The 12,590-nt window shown below is 36.3% G+C and overlaps 1 protein-coding gene across 2 annotated transcripts; it reads left to right on the forward strand.

Annotated features, from left to right (window-relative positions):
- Nucleotides 1-2,246: 2,246 nt before the first annotated feature.
- LOC104231599 (protein REDUCED WALL ACETYLATION 4-like) lies at nt 2,247-11,880 on the forward strand. 2 transcript variants are annotated; one of them, XM_009784612.2, is made up of 16 exons: nt 2,247-2,515; nt 4,120-4,211; nt 6,196-6,336; nt 6,427-6,483; nt 6,565-6,637; nt 7,432-7,590; nt 7,956-8,105; nt 8,228-8,483; nt 8,976-9,091; nt 9,185-9,271; nt 9,373-9,461; nt 9,659-9,721; nt 9,958-10,014; nt 10,585-10,681; nt 10,768-10,926; nt 11,443-11,880. In XM_009784612.2, the coding sequence occupies exons 1-15, from the start codon at nt 2,480-2,482 to the stop codon at nt 10,921-10,923; spliced, it is 1,629 nt and encodes a 542-aa protein (XP_009782914.1). In that variant the 5' UTR covers nt 2,247-2,479; the 3' UTR covers nt 10,924-10,926; nt 11,443-11,880. The 2 variants fall into 2 exon arrangements, with proteins under 2 accessions (XP_009782914.1, XP_009782916.1); XM_009784614.2 differs by having other exon boundaries at nt 2,355-2,515; nt 6,199-6,336.
- The last annotated feature ends 710 nt before the right edge of the window (nt 11,881-12,590 follow it).

A 12,590-nucleotide genomic window follows, 5' to 3' on the forward strand; every position in this document is an offset into this window, starting at 1 on the left:
TACTCATAAAAGCAAATCAATTTGGAACTAAATATGGTAATTAGAGGAATTCATACATTGTATAACAATTAATTCTTCTATTCCTATTGATTTTCTTGTTATATTAAATCTTAATAACATAACAAAATTGCAGGAACAAACTTATCTTTTAATTATCTATTGAGAATTCCATTTTTTTTTTTATAATTTATAGTTCTCTGTATCATTCTTTAATGGTATAACATTGATATTTTTATATGCGGCCAGTTAAATAAAAATTTTATTAGCTACCTTATTAACAAATTAATGATTATAAAATAACATAACAGGAAATGAACTAATTATACAAATCATAACACCAAAACAAATGTCCATTTCATAGAATTCAGTCAATTATATTTATAGTATTCAAATTAATTAGGTAAAGTTCTTTGCATAATACACTCAAATGAGATCCTCATTAATTAATACTAACTACAACAACAACAACAATCCAGTGTAATCCCACAAGTGGGGTCTGGGGAGGGTAATATGTACGCAGACCTTACCTCTACCCCGAGGGGCAGAGAGACTGTTTCCAGGAGACCCTCGGCTCAAAGAGGCAACAAGAGACACTATATTAGTACTATCAATAGACTCATAATAAAACACCATAAAATACCATAAATCCATAACATAACATAAATAGCATAAAAGCAAAGTAACAGCAATATAAGAGATATAGGAAATACGAGAATATGTAGGGTATTAATACACAGAAGATAAAGCCCATCATTAATAGTTGATCAATAGCATCCTAAGACTAATTCCTAACTAGCTAGTCTCACTCTAGTGCGCTGTAAAAAAGACATCACAATTTTCCCTAACCTACAACCTTAATGCTCGATCTCCACAATTCCCTGTTTAGGGTCATGTCCTCAGTAACCCTAAGTCGCGCCATATCCTGCCTGATCACCTCTCCCCAATACTTCTTAGGTCTCCCTCTACCTCTCCTCGTACCCACCACCGCCAGTCGTTCACACCTTCTCACCGGTGCATCAGTGTTCCTCCTCTGAATGTGCCCGAACCATCTGAGTCTTGCTTCCCGCATCTTGTCCTCCATGGGGGCCACACCCACCTTATCTCGAATATCTTCATTTCTAATCTTATCCTTCCTTGTATGCCCGCACATCCACTTCAACATCCTCATCTCTGCAACTTTCATCCTTTGGATGTGTGAGATCTTCACCGGCCAACACTCGGTCCCATACAACATAGCAGGCCTAACTAACACATTAAAAAGAATTTATCCTTTCCTTTTGTTTTCTTTTTATTGTCTTTGCTTCGTATTAATTAGCTAGAAAATTGTAAATTATCTTACCATAGAAAAGACACAAACACAATGCACTTGGCCATATCTCATGTCTTCCTATTACAAATTTCACTTTCTATAGAAAAAATTTCCCATGCTCATTTCAAGGATTGAAGTTATATATACATATAATATTTTTTTATAAATATTATTAGTGTAATTCAACTTATTATAGTCAGTTAGCTATTATTTTTATCATATTATAAATTAGAGGTTGATATAATACATACGTTATAAATTCACCCGAGCCTAATATTCCTGGCTCAAACCTTATATATTTGTTAATTTTTACGAAATAAGTACAAATAATTGATTTTGACCTCTATAAATCGAATGAGTTATGGTAGAATTTCGAGATAAACTAATAATGTTCAAATTTGGATCCGCATCTTTTACCAATTACCAATCATTATAAAATAATTACAGATCGACCCATAATTACTTTAAGAATATTTTTTACATTATCAGTGCATAAAAATCTGAGTCGAGGATCTATTGGAAACAATTTCTCTATCTTCACAAGGTAAGGGTAAAATATGCGTATACACTACCCTCTTTATGCGGTCTCCTTTGCGATCGCATACCTGATATGCGGACCGCATACCTGCTGCATACTGAGGCAGTCCCTCAAGCAAACCCCACTGTATGCGATTATATTGGGTATGTTGTTGTTACAGTGTATAACAAAAAGCAATATACTATAACAATATACTACAGTAATTAACCAACAAATTCACATTAAATAAATTTGAATTGTTTTTTTTTTCTTAAATATATATTGAAGGCTAACGAATATGAAAAGAACAGAGCAACAAAGGGGAAGAACCAAACCCACAACTACCAAATTACAGAGGGACAGAGACGTCTCTTCCGAAAAAAAACCTTAATTATCAATTCCTGAAGCAATCCTCAAAACGACGTCGTTCGTCTCCTGCAACTCCATTTCTTCATTGCTTCAGATCTCTTCTTTTGGTTTCAAATCTTCTTATATATTCCTTCTTATGTCTTCACTCCCTTCATTCTCGTAAATACATACATCTACACACACACACACACAGTGTTCTGTATACATATTGATACGCGCATTTTTTGTATATGAATATACACGTAAGTGTTTGACAGCTGAATTTTGATTCGATTCGATTGAAAATGGCGGCGGTTTCTGGACCTGTAACGCCAGGACAGGTGCGGTTTTTATTTGTTCCTGATTTACTTTTTTTTTTAAAAAAATAAATTATTTATCATTTTGTTGTAGTGCTGATGAAATGTGAGCTATTTTTGAGCATTTGAAGTGTAATTGGATCCTTGTAAGAGTTAAAATGTGAAGAATTATGCTGAATTTTGATGTTAGAGCAGTGAGATGAGCTGATCTAAGTCATGTGAAATTTAACATATTTGATTTTGTTATGTTTTTTGCTCGTTTTTATCACTTATAGACTTTGATATTGTTTGTTGCAAAAAATTTACTTGATTTAGAAGTATAATCTATCAGAGGCAGATCCAGTACTAAGTTCTTAGCACTGAACTCATTAAACTTTCATATCTATTATTTGTTAGAATTTTAGTGAGTTTTTTACATTTATATTAAAGATACTGGGGTCAGTTCAGCTAAGGCTCGATGATCAACTGCTGTGATGTCATCGAATTCATCGCGTGTTTGTACATTCTCTGTACTGGTCATTTCTTTGGAGGACAAAGTTTTTGATCTAGTCCACGGTCCACCATTGTCCACTAGTTGGTGCTTTTATGTGGAAGGTTGACTGTCCTAACTCCTAAGGGATGGTTCAGTTGTTTAAAGATTAACCCTGTACTCTTCTCCAGGGGATCAATGGGCGTGGCTGACGAGAATAAGTTGACTTGCAAAATGACAAAAAAAGACAACAATCATTAACAATAAATAGATTTTGGGTCCCAACTATAGGTCTTGTCTTTTTCTCATCTATGTAAAAGAAAGTGGAGTTAGTTGGGATAGAGTAATGCTGGATTTTTTTTACTATGAATGGAGTTGTCTTGGAACATTCACTCTTTAGAATTGTTTCCTCGTTAACTTGAGCAACTTTTGGATCTTCAAAATGATTGCACTTTTTACTTTCAGGTGAATTATATTTAGGTTTCTTTCACTTTGGCATCTGAAAGGTTCAGTTGATCTATTTGTGTGGTTTTAAGGGAAATTTGGGTGAGTAGCTCACCAAGGCATGCTTTAGTAGAGAATAGGTAGTTTTGAGGTATGTGTGACTGATCATGTTAAATGCAGGAATACACAATTGTTGGCTACATTTAAGCTTTTTAACAACTTTCCACTGCTAGGACAAGTGCTTACCACTCCTTAAATGAAATCTTGACATCTCATAGAGCAAAAATTGGAGTAGGCGCCTGAAGTGTGATCCATTATGATGATATATGCAGTTTTATGTTATGGCTGACGCGATAACAACTTTATAGTGATACTGAATGTCAGACCTCTCATTGATGACATCTAATAAGTCAATCTCATTTCTATTTAGATCTTCATAGTGCTCTTTTCTTAAATTTTTTTGTGTTAATTTGCCTTGTATGGCGTTAGGGTTCTGGTTGCTGGAAGAATTTGCTATCTTCATAGCGTAGAATCTGGTCATTCTGGAATTGTTGGTCACACAGCTTGTTTGAACTAAGATGTACTTGCATTTTAAGGTTTCAATGTACCTGTACTTCTGCAATGTGGACACATCAATTATATTGCTTTATTTGATTTTTCTCTTGAGGAAATTCTGTGTAGATATATGCTGAAGCCTACCCTTATCATGTCTCAGGTGTCATTTTTGCTTGGTTATATCCCTGTCCTCATCGCATGGATATATGCTGAGTGGTTGGAGTACAAGAAGTGGTTATCCCCCTATAAAGTGTAAGTAACCTACCCATTCTCTATCCAAAATAAAAAGGAAAGATTGAAAACTCATGTATCCTCAGCTTATAGATTATTGAGACATGTTAACAGCCACAAAAAAATGTTTTAAAGTATAATCATATTATGAATCAAAAAGTAGGCTGCTATGCACCATGCTTAATAGAAGGAAACACGATGATATAGATAAACATTAAATTAATAAAAACAAGAAATTTAAGCAATTCGCCTACTTTTGTGCCTGGGGCTACTATGGGAAAGACAGCTGTACCATTTATGTGCGTTCTCTAAGTCGCTTGCCAAAAAATGTCTAATGGCTTTGTTTAAAAACCAGAATTGGATTTAATATGACCTAGTCTCATCTAGTCAATGCAGACAAACATTATGTTATACACTGTCTACAGAATGTTGGTGGATAATATAGAAGCAACAATGTTGATACTAGTATGTGTGTGGAGTATGAATGCTATGGTGGATTCAGGATTTTGCGGGGAAGATGGATTGTCAAGATGACAAAGAATCTGAAAAATTGATTAGAGCTACATTTAAGAAGATAGTAGGAAGACAACGGATCGGGACAAAAGGCACATGACATTCCGTATCCATTTAGAGAAGTGCAACCTGGTCTAAAAACTCTGATTTTTGGCAGTTGTCTGTTGAACTATCCAAGTCTAACTGCTTGCGCCTCCTTTTATAATTTTTCCTGGCTGTATTTGCCTCCAGAAACTGGCACATTTAGCTCGTATGATACCACCTATTTTGGTAGCTATACTTTTTTACTTGAATAACGGTGGTGTCCGGACTAGCTTTTGCAGAAGCGACAAACTTATCTTTTCTCAAAAGGAAGAAAAATATAGAAGCAAAGAAAAGCAGACCTATCACCAGCCTTCCCTGCCACTGCTGCTTTTTATCACCTTCTCCCCAACTCCAGCCCTTCCATTGACTAGTTCAATTTTCCCCTCTCCCAACCGTATCCAGCCTTGCCCAAACACGCCATGTCTAAGTTGTCATTTCTTCCTTCATTCTTCTTTTTGATAGATTCTCTCTCTCAATTTTCTACAGCTGCTGGTTCACAATTCTCTCCATAAAAAGAATGATACATTGCCTGCTTTCGTCCAACTTGCAAAGCATTTTGACTTTCTTTGTCTTTATCGTCCAAAATATCTATCCCAAGTGAGACTCCTACATTGACTATAAACTCTTGTCGAGAAATTACATTATAATCAACCTCCTCACGTCCTCTCCCACACGGCCACACCACCAGCCAACGTTGAAATTTAGAAAGAACATTGTATATATCAAGCAATGTCCTGAGGTGGGCTTTTGGTTTAATATTCGTGAATTCCTGGTAGAATTTTATATTGGCATGGTAAATATTGGAGAAGCCAAGACATGTTTAAAGATTCATATGGGATCAGAAGAAATTTAGGCCAACAAATGGTTGCCAGAGGGGCATGATGGGGGAGTTAGCACTTGAAGGGTTAAAATTCTGCATTGTACTATTTAGAAATCGATGAGAGACCTGAAATATCCTTGGAGTAAGGTTTTGAATTCTGCATTGCACTATCCGCACTAGTTTTGATGCTTTGGATAGAGATATTTAGAAGAGGTAAGGTTGACTTCATTGTGGTAGTACTTCTATTAGATAATTAAGATGCATTTGAGGTTCTCAATTATGTTTCCCTTCAAAATTGTAAAACCCCTTCCAAGGATTAGCTTGTGTCATCTCATTCCACAGGGAGTCACCACTACGATTGTTCTTGTTATTAGCTTTTTTAAGAGTGAACTTTTTGGAATTGAAGCATCTTTATTATGCCTGTCGCCCTGTCCAGAATTGAATTTTTAATTAAGGACCAAAAATTTCTTTGGGCATCTTAATATTAAATGCTACAGTAATTATTGTGTATCTGGAAGTTAATCCAGGGTTGTTATTTAGTGTAGCTTTGAAGTGTGTTTATTTATATGGTTTACTTTTCTGTGCCAGCAGTCATTCAGATAATAATCTGGCGGAACTGGAACTCTCAACAACCAAGGAAGAAGATCGAGCTGTCTTACTGGAAGGAGGTCTTTCAAAATCTCCATCTGTGAAGTTGTCAAGTTCATCGATAAAAACAAATACTATTAGGTCAATCTGCTTACATACATGCAATTTGCTGAACATTTCTTCTTTCAAACTTCATCAGTGTTTTCTTAACATTTTCCTCCTATTTTGTAGGTTTCTTACGATGGAGGATACCTTTTTGCTAGAAAATCGAGCAACTCTGAGAGCAATGTGAGTCACTTGAATATTTTGATTATGGTGGCATACAGTTTCTTTCTAATTCTGATATTTCTCTCTTATGATCTCATACAGGTCTGAATTTGGGGGAATCCTGTTCTACTACTATATATGTGACCGTACAAATCTCTTTGCAGATTCTACTAAGGTGTGTGATCTTCTATTCCTGAAACTATGTATAAAATTTGATTTGCTAAGGTTGTGCTGTGTAATATTTATCCTTAATTGTAAGTTTTGTTTGCACCGCAACAACTATCGAATCATCTCACGGAATAAGCACATATGGGCACTTTGAGGTGCGCATCAAGTAACCACTAACCACGGGCTTGCATATTCATATGAAATTTACGTTAACCCAGTTCAGACAGAATGGTGTGTTGCTTTAGATTCTTCTTTGTGCAATATGAACTCCTGAACCTTGTTATCTTGATTGAACTCTTGGAATTGCAACTTCCATAACATAATTTTATACGTGTAGGTCATGTATAACAGACTTTGCTGTAAATAATTGAAAGAATACACTAGCATATGATAAACATGCTTGTGTCTAAACCTTATTCTTTTTCATAGCATTGGATTATCCGATTCTCGAAGCTGATGATTGTTCCTGTTGCAAAACTGTAACTGCTTCAAAAATTTCATGTTTTACCCAGTTTAAATTCTTTTCGAACAAGTACTCAGTTCATTCTGGATGAACTGCTACTTTCTGTTACCCCCTTCCCCTTAATTATGTATTGATTGTGGGTATGGAGGAGCGAATATGAACTCTGATAGTGGACTAATTCTACGGACATGATCTTCAAATATTTCCATGTTGCTGCAATTGGATTTTTAGTTTGTGCGCCAACCTCATTGCTGAGACGTTTAAGATTTTGTTACACTCGCATATCCATGAGACCAGCAATCAGTAACAGGTTTCTGTGTGTTGTTTTCTTTGAACAGAGCTACAATCGTGATCTCTTCATCTTTCTGTATGTTCTTCTGATCATAGTTTCGGCAATGACTTCTCTCAAGAAACATAATGACAAATCAGCATTTTCTGGCAAAGCGATACTCTATCTTAATCGCCATCAGACAGAGGAGTGGAAAGGATGGATGCAGGCAAGTTTTTTCTGTTGCATTCCCTCACCTATTCATGCTTCATTTTAGTTATGACGTAACTCGGGGCCTATGTGTATTCGTTTGGCAATACTTTCTTTGTGATCTCCTTTTTCTAGTAATCTTGTGCGCAAGTGTAGCTGCATGTTTGTTTTACTACCTCAAGTAAAGGTGTGTTAATATGTAGTGCGAATGAATCTTGCAATTTCTTTTGCGATGTGTAACATTCGTCACTTGATGTATCTCAAAACCGCACCTCCTGAAAAGAGGAAATATCTCAAAACCTCATTGAAACACTGATACACCTCCTGTAGAGATTATTTGTGCTCTTTCTATATTGACTCATTCTATCCTTTTTTCTGTAACAGGTTCTCTTTTTGATTTATCATTATTTTGCTGCAATAGAGATATACAATGCAATTCGTGTTTTTATTGCCGCATACGTATGGATGACTGGTTTTGGGAACTTCTCCTATTATTACATAAGAAAGGATTTTAGCCTAGCTCGGTTTGCTCAGGTAACATTGGGTTTATGTTGTACTTTATCGCTGTTTGATATTGGAAGACTTCAGTTAGTAGTTTATCTCGTATATCCATTCTCTGTGCATTATTAATAATGAAATTTTTATCTTTTATGCAGATGATGTGGAGGCTAAATTTTTTTGTAATATTCTGTTGTATTGTTCTCAATAACGACTACATGCTGTATTACATCTGCCCGATGCACACGCTTTTCACCCTGATGGTTTATGGGGCCCTTGGCATTGGCCACAAGTACAACGAGATAAGATCAGTAATGGCTGTGAAGTTTCTTATGTGCTTTGTTGTGGTTATCTTGGTTTGGGAGATCCCTGGTGTATTTGAATTTGTTTGGAGTCCTTTCGCCTTTATGTTAGGTTGGTTACTTTGTATTCTCATACATTTTGTTTGTCTAGAATCACTATAAATTCTCAAATACTCTGTGCTGGGAAACTGTTAGTGTTAGTCTCAATATTAGTTCAACTATGTTGGTATGAACATATCCCTATACTCCAAGGAAACATTATCTACTGGTTTTCAGGTTTTGTCATCAGAAGTTTTTGAAACTAAGACTTTGTGGTAAATAATTCGGAAGTAGATATGGTTTGAGATATTTATGCCATTAGATTGATGTCTTCATGGGATCTGTCACTATGTGGAACTAAATGTTGACCAATGTTAATACTTAAAGGTTGCTTAATTTAGGTTCATGTATTTTTGTTGTAACAGAAAGTATTTTGGTATCCTATTGTGGTGGCATGAATTGTAAAGAACTTTTTCGAAAAGGTTTCTTGTATTTTGTTTTTATTTTATACATGCTGCTTAAGCACTGTCATCTGATGTGTGTTTTCTTCTTTTCACGATCGTAGGCTATACTGATCCAGCCAAGCCAGATCTCCCTCGATTGCATGAATGGCATTTTAGATCTGGGCTCGACCGCTATATATGGATTATTGGCATGATATATGCCTATTTTCACCCAAATGTAATGTCAAAAGAACTTTCATTCTTAGTTCTTCGTCCCACTTTTCTTTCATTCTTCCATAGGACTGACGCTTGCTGTATCTTATCCTTTCAGGTTGAGAAGTGGATGGAGAAACTGGAGGAGTCTGAACCAAAGCGGAGACGGACAATCAAGACATCCATCTGTGCAGTATCTTTAATCGTGAGTTGAATTTATGTTCTTCAAATTAGTTAAACAAATAGGCATTGCAGATTATCTTTCTAATTTGTGAAGTTTGTCATTTGGGGCATTGTCTTCCTTAGATTGGGTACTTGTGGTTTGAATACATATACAAGCTGGACAAGGTAGCTTACAACAATCTCCACCCCTACACATCGTGGATTCCCATTACGTATGTATTCTTCTTCTAATTCTCTTTAGCCCTTCATTTTGCATGAAACTTAAACTAATGCAAATTACTGCCGTTTGTTTGATTGTGTGAAGAACTAACAGTTAAAAAGCTCTGTGCTTACCTAAAATGTACTCAACCAAAGTTTGTCTCCTCAATGTCTTGTATTACTTTTCTCATTTGCTTTATTTGCCTTGCAGTGTTTACATCTGCTTGCGTAATTTCACTCAGGAGCTGCGGAATTTCTCTTTGACACTCTTAGCGTAAGTTTTCTAAACCAGTAGGTGGTGCCTTATAATCGCAGGACGTCATGCCTTCCGTTCCTGTCATTTGTCCTTGCCTGATTCTCCCTTTTCCTTTTGCGGCTTTTGTATCTTCCTTTACTTAGTTCTAATACAAATGATCAAGCTCTACAAAATCTAGAATATTTATTTGTTCTTTTAAATATAGTTGAAACTGCATTTCTTTCTCCTTGTTTAACTGTGGTCTATTATTGCAGGTGGCTCGGCAAAATTACCTTAGAAACCTATATCTCGCAGTTCCATATCTGGCTGAGGTATGTTGATTTTTTTTTTTCCAAAGGTTAATAATTGCTCCCTCGGGTTTAACCTTGACCTATTGATATGCCATCACGTACCAATAAAAGGGATGCGCAGTGAGGTCCGTCTATCCGCGGGGTTCAGGGAATGGTCGGACCACATATGGTTTATTATATGCAACCTAACCTTGCATTTCTGCAAGGTTTGTTTCAACAGCTTGGACCCGAAACCTCCTAGCCAAACAACTTTTTTAGTAATATGATAACATCATATTACTAAAATGAAATTTATATTAATATGATAACATCATCAAACCTTGAAAGTTTTCAGATTTAGTTGAAACTTGTATTTACTGTACTCTTCAATGTTGGCATTTGTGAGTGATAGAAGGGAATAAAATCCTTGATCTTCATCTGTTAGTAATCTGACACTGATCATAAATTTCAAACTAATTTTTGTTTAGCGTCCTCATCCATCCAACTGAAACCTACTTTCCTTCGTTCTAGCAACCGTTAGTGAATTTTTGATGGGCGTTGGCCAAAATAATGAACTTTGTGGTCTTATTGCTTTATGACTTTTTTGTACAGATCAAATATGCCGAATGGACAGCCTAAATGGCTCCTTTCCTTTATCCCGGGCTATCCTATGCTAAACTTCATGCTGACTACAGCAATTTATGTCTTGGTAAGCATATTACTCCTTCAATTTTGAGTTGTAAACCATCTTCTTCTCCTCCCGGGCTCTATCTCATCATTGCTTTCTTATTGCAGATATCCTGCCGGCTTTTTGAACTCACCAACACACTCAAATCCGTTTTCGTACCCACAAGAGACAATCAGAAGCTGCTCCACAACTTTATCGCTGGTGTCGTGATTTCTGTGTGCTTATACAGCATTTCCTTTATTCTTCTTCAGATCCCTCATTAATGAGTAAGTTTGTTATCCCATTTGCCTATTTGCTATGGACAACCGCTTCACGCCCGCCCCTATCCTCCCTAAATTTCAGAATAACTACTAATGTTGAAGCATACACACTAAATTTGCGCGTTAAGTTTTTGGCATAATACATAAACATGCCCCCAAACTTGGCCTCAGTTGGCAAGTATGCCCTCCAACTTTCGGTGTGCACAAGTAGGCACCTCAACTTGTCTCCACTTTGTTAGTTGAATACTCTAACTTACAAAATGATCGTCTTGACACCTTCAAAATTTATGAGCCACGTCATGACCCTACTTGTGGATTACACTGTGTTTGTTGTTGTTGTTGTTGTTGTTGTTGTTGTCAGTTCCACGTCAACATTTGTGTTTACGTGTTCATTACAAGTTGAGGTGCTTACTTAAGCACACTGAAAGTTGGAGGGCATACTTGCCAGTTGAGGGCCTGTTTATGTATTATGCCTAAGCTTTTTGTTGAACTATTTATCTGAACTGCTTCATTTTGAGACAGATCAATATGGCAAAAGCGCAGATAACACACAGCAATAGAGAATGCTAGAAAGTTAAAGGATCAGTGTGGAACTGAAGTACTAATAGAATCCGATTCGTAGACGGGGATAGAGATCTTGATATCAGCCCCAGGTTGTGAAGTTTGTGTTTCCAACAATTTTGTGAAGTGTCACTTGCAGTTACCACGTCGATTGTTCCAAAACGAAAACCAGTTTTGGCTATTCAAAGTTCAGAGAAAAAGCAGTGAAGTTAGAGGAAGGAAATCATGTGTATATCATCGATTACCACGTGTATTTGTTCCTTTTTTTCTTTTTCGTTTTCCTTTCACATTCATATATCTTTTCCTTCATGTTAATCAACATGAGAAAATGTGGGAACGTATTTGTTTCTACTTCAATGGACTTTATTAATTAATTGGAAATGCACATCTTGATCTCCAGAGCAAGGGTAATTGATAACTACATATTCCTGAGGTTGTATTTTTCTTTTGTGAAAATCTTAAGTAAACATTTCTAAGGGGCATTTGCATCTATACCCGCTTTTTGTGTCACGTTTTAACTTGTGTCCGCTTGGCAAAAAAAAATTGCAAGCGTACCCGCTTTTTCGCATAATTTCAGCATATGGGGCTGAAGTAGCAAAGGCAATCACGCAAAACTTCAGCATTCTAGTAGACGGGTCTGAAGTTCAGCTCTAGAGTTAAAGTTTTTGTTTTGTAACTGGCTAGAGCTGAAGTTTTGTTTTGTAACTGGCGAACTCCAGCTTTGTAACTGGCGAAAGCTGAAGTTTTGTTTTGTAACTGACAAACTTCAGTCTTAGAGCTGAAGTTTTTGTCCTAGATAAGCTTTATAATGTTCCTCTCTACCCATTTCAACTGTGCTAGTTTATGAGGTCATATTTCGGCAATCTGTGTGCATATGCATTTTATTTATCTTATATTGAGAATTTCATCTCCCTCCCAATTGCCTTTCTTAGGCTTTTCCCGTTAACTGTTCCTCCTTCTACAGTCAAGTATTTCACTTTAAGAAATAAAGCCATTTATGTGGATCCAAACCATCCCAGACTTAGAGGATCTTTCGGCGCTACAATAGAACCTGCAATCTTATATGTAATGTATTGCAACAACAACAACAACAACAACAACCCAGTGTA

The sequence above is a fragment of the Nicotiana sylvestris genome, chromosome 9 (genome assembly GCF_000393655.2).
Source record: "Nicotiana sylvestris chromosome 9, ASM39365v2, whole genome shotgun sequence".
Classification (NCBI taxonomy): domain Eukaryota; kingdom Viridiplantae; phylum Streptophyta; class Magnoliopsida; order Solanales; family Solanaceae; genus Nicotiana; species Nicotiana sylvestris.